Below are 9,550 nucleotides of genomic sequence, written 5' to 3'. Positions count from 1 at the left end.
TGGTTGCCTGATGGGAGGGGGAGGGAGTGGGAGGGATCGGAGCTTGGGCTTATCAGACACAACTTAGAATAGATTTACAAGGAGATCCTGCTGAATAGCATTGAGAACTATGTCTAGGTACTCATGTTGCAACAGAAGAAAGGGTGGCGGGAAAACTGTAATTGTAATGTATACATGTAAGGATAACCTGACCCCCTTGCTGTACAGTGGGGAAAAAAAAAAAAAAGAATAAAAAAAAAAAGAATAGGGCAACCAAAAAAAAAAAAAAAAAAAAAAAAAAAAAAGAAAGACAATCCTATTCACAAAAAGCAGCACCTATAGATATAAATGTGCATAAACATACCAGGAAATCATTAATTCTGTGATGGAGAATTGTAAGAGCATCCACTTGAAGAAACAGAAACACATTCTTCACTCTATTAATAATATTTGTTCTCCTAAAACAACTCTACAGTTTCACTGTGACTAAATAAGATGCAATACTTTGAATGTACAGTTTTTATAGCTTCTGAGGGAAGATTCAAAGAAAAATAGGAAATTGTACTAAAAAGAGAAGTTTTCAAATTTAATAAATTACATTTCAAAGCAACGATATCTTACATAATAGGGCATTTGAACAAAGAATACCCACACTTCTCAATGTAAAGAACATAAGTATGGAAAGAAAATATATATTATTAATGGCTGTTTGGGAAATTTAAAGCTAAATCCAGACCCAATTTCCTAACCCAATCCAAATATTGCAATATTCCAAAATAATTTATAGGCAGATCAATATTTTATCCTTAAAAATTTAATTGTAAAATTAAAGAGAAGAATTTTTTTAATGGTTTTTGGAAAAGCAATGCTTCCCAATAAAGACAGGAAATAAGTGTTCATAAAATGAGGCTCAATTACACTGACACACCATGCATATGGACACACACACACACACAAAGAAGAAATCTCAAGCTCTTAAGATATTTGCAATTTAACACAAGAATCCATCTACTTAGGCAAAGCACTCTTATAAATCAGTATGACAAAAGGCAAAACAAGCCAACAGAAAGAAGACACAGAATTTAAACTGTCAGTACTTGGGGGAAAAAAATGAAATGGCTAATAAATATTAAAAGGAGGTTCAATCACAGTTAAAATTTAAAATAATAGGTCAAATACAATTTCATCTCTGGTATGTAGAGGGAAAATAGAATTGCCTCTCAGGACCCAGTGTTGCTAAGGCTGTAAGGCCTGAGACCTGCATGTGTTTTGATATGGATGTAAGTCAGCAAACACCTCCGGAGGCCTATTCGTCAATGACGTCCAAACACCGCATCATCACACCCGCTAACACTGGGATCTCTTACTCAGCTCAGATCGGGGAATTATTACAACATACATCATTCTACAACTTCTAAACCCTTGGGGGTCATCAGCTAGGTTTATTCATTTTACCACAAACAATTATTACGATGTACTTCTTATTTTAAAGTTGTATCATGAAGGAAGTTCTCATTGTGGCTCAGCGGGAAGGAACCCAACTAATATCCATGAGGACGTGGGTTCGATCCCTGGCCTCATTCAGTAGGTTAAGGATCCAGTGTGGCCGTGAGCTGTGGTGTAGCTCACAGACGTGGCTTGGATCTGGTGTGGCCGTGGCTGTGGTGTAGGCCGGCAGCTGTAGTGCCAATGCGACCCCTAGCCTGGGAACTTCCATATGTTGCAAGCGAGGCCCTAAAAAGCAAAAACAGAAAGAAGTTGTGTCAGGAAAAGACATGTAACATTGTTTTGCCAAATGTTAACAAGTGTCTGAATTATATAAACTCTAAAATTCACTTTTTTTGTTCTACAGGTAGTCAATTTTCTAACAAAATATGCCAACAAAATATCAGCAAATGGCTGTAGAAAGCTACAGAAACACTTCTAAACATCACTACATCTTGGTTGAATTAATTTTATGAGTAATCCTTCTCGACACGACTTCTCAAGAAAGCAAACTTAACTTGAGGTGCAGGAGATAATTTGTGGTGACATGGCTGTGATTTGGTCTCTGAGTTCTCAGACAGCCACATGTTCTTTGCGATGGACACGGGTCAGAGGAACTGCTTGGAAAACTGAGATGAGACTTTTCTGTCATGGTATCACCACAGAGAACTCACATCTGGTAAATGAGCTTGTCTTTTGATGCCCTCTTCAACCCCTGTTTTCATGGCCTAAAACGTGTCTATGTGAACATTTCAATGCATCAAGGTGGCTGCGTCTAAATTTCTGTCCGGAAACACACTAGCTCTCCATGGCCCCAACGTAACCTGGTAGAATTACATGGTGTCTTATGTGAAACGACACTCAGATTGAGTTACAATCCAGACCAATTTCTTCCATCAAAGTGATAATTGTCCAAAGTAACCCTACTTCCTGTCAGTGTCTAACACCTTTATATTGCTGGTTCAAAATGACGTTGGTGTCGGGGCAAAAAAATTAAGCCCTTAACGTTGATTTTACAATCAAATTATCAGCGGGGCCCAGAGCCCTCAAATTTCCATCTCAGGGAACACTTACCTGCTCCCAGGAGAGAGACCTACACCTGCATAGGCGGATAAAAGAATGTGGACGCGAATGCCATGGAGGTTAGGAAAAGGAGTTGCTTCTAGGCAGGTTCAAGGTCCTGTGACGTCAATGGCGCTGGCTCACAAGCAGAAAAGGCCAAGAGCAGAAAGGGAAAGGAAGCAGAAGCCGGCTGTTTGTAAGAAAGACGTCATAACGAGCGTTTAGAAAGGGCCAGGCTAGAAAACATCAGGAGGGAGACCCCGTCCAGGACGGAAGGGGAGAGGGAGCTGTGCCCAGCGGGCAGCACCGTCGAGATTCCAGCAGATCAGGCTGGAAGTGAGTCCAAGAGACCAGAACTCAGTCCAAGGGCAAAGGTGGGGACACGTTAAAGCAGGATCAAGAACGCGAGAGCATTTTTAAAAACAGGCAAAATGTTGATGACTTTACCTCCAAGTGGATGATGCTTTTCAACTAAAGGCGCCACCGGCAAAGGGAACAAGTGGGTCCCCAGGGAGAAGCTATGGGCAGAGGCTCCTGCCAGGTGTCGGGTTAGAATCGCTGAGAAGCACCTACAAATCATTAAGAAAAACTCAGCATCAACAATACAAATCATCACTGAGTTAGAGCAACCACTTTACAAGAGAACATAAATCACAAATGACATAAGGCTGAGTCTCCAGCATATGAAGGATACTCAGATGCACTAGGGGAAAAAAAGAAAGAGGTGTTATCTGAAGCACATGAAGGAAGGAAGTACCATTTCATTACCATGTTAGACCCGAAAAATATCAGAAACTTAAAATCCAGAAATAGAGTAAGTACAACTCATGAGCCGCTGATAGGAGAACAGAGGGTAGAATACCCCTGAGCTAGCGAATACGTGTGCGCCGGTGGGTACACGGTGAGGAAAATTAGACCTCGGGAAATTGGGTCTCCATAAAATGGCACAAGGGCAGAAGAACCACACAATGGAGCTCTTGAAACTGCCTGAACTTTCAGATCGTGGTGGCCTTATTACGTCCTAAGCCCGATATTAATTTTCAGACCATATGTTTACACAAAACTCATTTGCACTTCTTGGTCTTCTTACAGCCTTTTCTATGAGCTAAACATTTGCTTAACAGTCCAGTAACACTGGGAACCAGGGGTCTGTCTCTAGAGACTGTATTTTCCAAAGAGAAATATGTGAGCTTTGGCCACACATAAGCTCTGGGGAATCACAGCATTACAGGTCTGCCCCTGTGATAATAGGTCTGCAAAGTCCGGGCCCACTTTTGTTTTCCCTCCATTTCTGTGTCTCCTACGTGTATAATCAGGGGACTTCTGGACCTTCCAAACCCTGATGAGACTCCTGGGCATCATATTTCATAGCTACTGACTTGTACGCAGAGGCCATGATGTCCCCAAAGCCACCACTGCCATATATTTTAACCATCCCCCGGCAAGTGGCTTTGTCTGGACAGGAACGGAAAACTATCATTTGAGGATTTGCAGGGAGCAACAATTCATATTATTATGTGAGGTATTATTTCAGACCAGGCAGGTGGAAGTCAAGTGGGAAATTTTTGAGACAGAGAATATATATCTATGTTTATAAGAGACATTAGTAGGGTTTGAGTAAGGTGATTTTGTACGAGAGAATAGAAGGAAATATTCTAAACGTTAAAAAAGTACTGATGCACTATCTTTCTTCTTAAAGCAAGAATCAAAGTTCCTTTAACAGAAGGCAGAGCTATTTCTGCTTGTGTAACTCAGAGTAGTCATAATATTGAACAAACATAGCCTAAGAAAGCATTAAAAAAAAAAAAGAGTAGGAAATTATTACAGAGATGCTGGCCATCTCTGGAGAGTCAGAAGCTTGAGCTGCAGGATACAAGCCTGTGAAACACTTAGAGGATACACGAAAACCTCCAGTTTTCACTCAGAACATGGCGAGAGAGTTTATTAGATTTCCACCTCTTCCTTTTTATGATGCTGTCAGTCTCACGAAGGAGCTAAATGTGAGAATAACTGGGACAGATGATTCAGAAGCACAGAGAGAGTCTCCTCAGTTTGTAGGCAATCACTTACCTACTTGGCAAAAGAGTTTTACTTCTCTGTAACGGAGATAAATTAACCTAGGGGATAGGGAATTTTCAATTTGCTTTTCAGAAATATGTGAGATATGGGCTGAGATGAAAGAAGAGCAGCAAAAGGTTAGTGAGTTTATCTTAAACTCAGTGCAATTAACTAGGAGATGGGACGCAGTGATTAGGGGGAAGTTTCAATTGAACAGAACAACTGTGGTTGTTGACATGGTGAATCTGTCTAAAAACAGATGACTGGTTTAGAGTAACCACGACTGGATATTAAACTTGGAGCTGGGAGGGTTCCTTCTTTCCTGTCTTTGGATGGAAATGGTGAAGGTGAGTGCACATTTAAGGATGCTTTTGAGTAGAAGAGGAATTCTCAGGTAATTTATAATTCTTCATTTTCGCTTCTAAGCCACAATATTTAATCTTAAATAAAGACAAGATGGTAAGTGCAGGTTAACTGAACTTATTAGTGGTTAACCTCTGTTGAGTATTTGCTGTTTCAGCCACTTTTCTAAAGGCGAACTCGTTCACGTTGATCTATTTTTCTCTACACGAATATTCGCATTTGTTATAGAAACCGTGTGAATGAGGACGCATCATTTCCATCAGCCTAATGAGGAAACCAAGACAAAGAGAGATGAGGTGATTTTCTGGGATGTTAAAAAGTAAGTAGCATAGCCAGCATTTCCACGTAGTCGAATGCTATTCTTTAATATCGTTTCTCACAATAACAACTTACACTGATTAGGTGCTTACTGTGTGTTATGTGGACAACTAAACACGTTAGGTACATTCAGATATATAATCCTCAAACAACAAAACAAAAATAAAATGCATTCTTATGACTACATTTTAGAGTTCAGAAAACTGAGATACAATTTAAGTGACATGACCCCCAAAGCCATTTGATTTCCCTCAGTAACATTCAACAGTGCAGGTGCAGAAGCATCACAGGGAGATGCAATGTCGGGGAGCTGCAACAAAGCTGAGAAAAAAAGAAAACGAAAGAAGATATGTGAGTGTGCTGACAATTAATAACCGCAGTTATCTAGAGAGAAGGAACCTGTGCTGGGTATTAGAACATGAAAGAACAGGCAGTGGTACCCAGGATGCGATCTTTTGGAAAGTGTGTTTTCTGAAGAGCGCAGTTAAAGATGATGGTAAATTCGTGTGGGAGAAGGTAAAGCCTGGAGTAATTTATTATTGGGGGAAGGAAAGTGGGAAGATGAATGGTAATTAGGTTCATCCATCTACACTTCAAAGTCACCTACTAATACAATAATAAGGCAAGTAGAATTATACAAACCAAGCCATATGGCAAAGTTTTCATTGAATATGGGTTTGAGATCTGCTTGGTTTTAGACATGAAAAAGGATGAGGAGGAGGGTTTCAAGTGGGTGGTATGAAAGAGAAATGAGACGGAAAATAATGCACGAGGTGAGGCTCATGAACTCTCCAGATTATACCAATTTAAGGGAAGGGTACACTTAAGGAAAATCAGCCTTTTATTTTCCTTTACATCCTGTCATCTTCTTTCATCATTTTTTTGTTGTTGTTGTGGTTTGGTATAAGATGGGAGAATGAGCTAGAATCCTGTGGGACGAAGCTGAAGCTACAGGCATGAGTTACATAATCCTTTTCTAAATCTTTTTGTTTTGCTGGGAAAAACAAATTAGCATTACTTATTTTACAAAATACATGTTTTTCTCAAGCCCTGGAAACAGTTTAAGGGGAAAAAAAAAAGATTTGGCATACATAAATTGTTGCTCTTCAGTCCTCTAATATCTTTGACTTATTCCTTAAATGGAAGCAAAATGTGGGATATCAATGGTATCCAGAAAGAAAGCAAAATGCAGGGTAACATATACATTTGCAGCTTTGCTTATGAACAGAAGAAAGAACATTTTTAAGTTATGCCTGTCACTGAAAATGCAGTCTTAGAAACCTGTTCTCGATGTTTCCAAATCATTTCTTCTGTTCCCATGTAGGCTCCAGCACACAGGGGTCTTTTGGTGGCAAACCTAAGCCTCCATGCTACTGCTTTAGAGGAGGAAGCACCGTATGGGTGAGAATTGAGAGAACCCACTGTCTTTGATTAGACTGGAGGATGAGCGAACGTGCTGATGAAGAGAGATTTAGGAAGCTGAGAGCAACCACGTTCCCAATCTGCCCACAGAGAACCTAAGGTGCTGCCCTGATTTAAAGCAGTCTTCACACTATCAAATGACCAGGCCTGTCTCAGTTAACATTAAATCACTGACAGTCAGCTGCTTCCGCAGTATAAAGTGAGCAAAACAATGGTCCTTTTATTTCATGTTTTATATAAAAGTGGTGTACTTATGGAAGTAAATGAATGCTTACCCAAAGATGTAACATTTGTATTTATCAATGTGTGTAAAGGATATATAGGAATGGCAAAGGTGGGCTTATTAACTCTTCGAGGTGGACAACGAAGAGATTAGAGAATGTTCATCAGAGATTAAGAAGATCAGTAGAAGTTTGTCAGGCAGGAAAGGGACCGTAGAACTGAGTCAACGGTAAAGTAGGTGTGAAGCCACAGAAAAGCAACCCCAGGGAGTATGATTCCAGAGCAGCTGGACGTTCTGGAACACACTGAAGAGAAGTCGTGGCAAGTCCGGGGCTGGAAAGAGATTGGAAAGTTACAGAGTGTATTCACATCAACTTTTATTTTTTTTATTAAACCATGACCTTTAAAATTTTTTAATTTAAAAAATTTTGAGTAAAAGGGTGCTTTTAATGTAACATTTTAAGTAAACTAATCGGTTTTGGCTATTGAAGGATTACTGATAAAAAACTTTATAAGGAAAAGTATAAGCTACTTAGTGGATATAAAAATTAAAGAGTAGAATACAATAAAACTGCAGAGGGAGGAGAAACGTTCTAAATAACAAGTCAATCTTGTTAATTGCAGAGGAAGAGACTGGGGTGCAGAGTGGTGAAGGGATTTGCCCACTGAGTTACAGACATTCTAGAGAAGAGTTGGCTCGTCAGAGAGCCTGTCACACAGTGTCTGGAGCCTCTGTATATAGGACCATGGAAGAAGCACTTGGCATCCTGCGTTTTGCCCAGAGGGGACTCAGCTGGCTATGCGGCATCTGAGCATGTGAGCTCCTCAGCTCTGACATGGCAGACAACTCTACACGGCACTGCATCTCATCTTTCTTCCTGGTCGGTGTTCCTGGCTTGCAGGACTTGCACTGCTGGATGGGCATCCCCGTCTGCCTCCTGTTCTCCCTGACTCTGCTGGGCAACAGCAGCATCATTGTGACCGTCAGACTCGAGCCGAGCCTCCACCAGCCGATGTATTTCTTCCTTTGCATGCTGGCCGTGAACGACGTGGCCCTGGCCTCGTCCACAGCCCCCAAGATGCTTGGCATCTTCTGGTTGGATGCTCACTGCACTGACTTTGATATGTGCCTCGCACAAATGTATTTCATCCACACATTCTGCATAGCTGAGTCCGCCCTTCTGGTCGCCATGGCCTTTGACCGCTATGTGGCTATTTGCATGCCCCTCCGCTACACAACCATCCTGACGACACCGACGGTCAGCAAGATGGGTCTGGCTGGTGTGACCCGAGCCGTCCTTATGGTTTTGCCAGGTCCTCTCCTCATTAAGAGGCTACCGTGTTACACCCAAGACGTCATCAATCATGCTTATTGTGAGCACATGGCTGTGGTGAAACTGGCCAGCGCTGACACGCGTGTTAACGGGGCATATGGCATCTCTGTGGCCCTTTCAGTGATGGTGTTGGACCTCGGGCTCATAGCCACCTCCTACATCAAAATCCTTCAGGCGGTCTTCCGGCTCTCCTCCCAGAACGCCCGCTCCAAAGCCCTGGGCACCTGTGCTGCCCACGTCTGCACTATACTTGTCTCCTACACGCCTGCACTGTTTAGCTTTCTAACCCACCGCATTGGCAAGAAGGTGCCCCCAAGTGTCCATATAATTTTTGCCAGTTCCTATCTCCTGGTGCCCCCCGCAGTCAACCCCCTGGTGTATGGCGTCAAGACCAGGCAGATTCGTGACCGAGTGATTGGTCTCTTTTTCCCAAAAAGGAAAATTTCTGAAAACTAAAATATGTAAATACCAACCTCAGTTTGCATAACATGATACTTAAAGTCACGGCCACAGGGATGGGTAACTCGAGTGAACTCTCCAACTATTCTTTCTGGGGTTTTCTATGCTTTATGAAGCAGCGATATTTAATTGCTGGATATTTTACTTAAAAAAGAAAATCTATGGCAAACCTATGTGGAAATCAAACCAAAGCAGAATGGTGTCAGAGAGTGCCACATGGAAAACAGTTAGTAAAATTCACCAATTAGTTTTAGTATTTTCAATATAATTTAATATTCCATTATTTCACGATTATACCTCTCATATCACCCAGTATGAAGTAGCTAAACAAATGTATAAGAATATGAAGCTCTCAGTTTATTTGTTTAGGGTGATTTTTGAAAATATTTTCGTCCATTAGCACTAAACACAAGCTTTTGTTTTTATTAATTAGTATGCCTCGGGTGAACTTTAATTACTTTTCATTACCTAACGTGTGTATATGAGCCAAAAAGCAACAAGCTGGTTGCCATCTAGACTACTGATAAGGAAATATTAGCTTTCTGGGTATCACCACTTAATCTGGAATAAGTATGGTGATTTATGATAAAACCCAAATATTTTAATCACAACCAAGAAAATTTCCTCAATCAGACCGTGGATTGACAAACACACTGTGATTCTCATCAGGCCATCACATGTGTGTATAAGGTACCCAACTCAATGCGACGGAACGTCCTTTAAAAAGATGACATCCATTTACATCCAATCATTGGCAGGGCTTAAGCCCACCTCCTTCGCTGCACACAATACTCCCAACTGGTCCCAGGGAGTCCCAGGAGGGCACTTCCACCTGGACAGAGCGGCAC

At 41.3% G+C, this 9,550-nt stretch overlaps 1 protein-coding gene across 1 annotated transcript; it reads left to right on the top strand.

The window, feature by feature from the left end:
* On the top strand, positions 7,586 to 8,699 carry LOC100517957 (putative olfactory receptor 52P1). Its single transcript, XM_021062231.1, has one exon. It carries the CDS (start codon positions 7,746 to 7,748, stop codon positions 8,697 to 8,699), a length of 954 nt encoding a protein of 317 aa, XP_020917890.1. The 5' UTR covers positions 7,586 to 7,745.

The sequence above is a fragment of the Sus scrofa genome, chromosome 9 (genome assembly GCF_000003025.6).
Source record: "Sus scrofa isolate TJ Tabasco breed Duroc chromosome 9, Sscrofa11.1, whole genome shotgun sequence".
In the NCBI taxonomy this organism is placed as follows: domain Eukaryota; kingdom Metazoa; phylum Chordata; class Mammalia; order Artiodactyla; family Suidae; genus Sus; species Sus scrofa.
The sequence above is the reverse complement of the archived record's forward strand: the minus strand, read 5'-3'. Positions and strand labels throughout refer to the sequence as shown.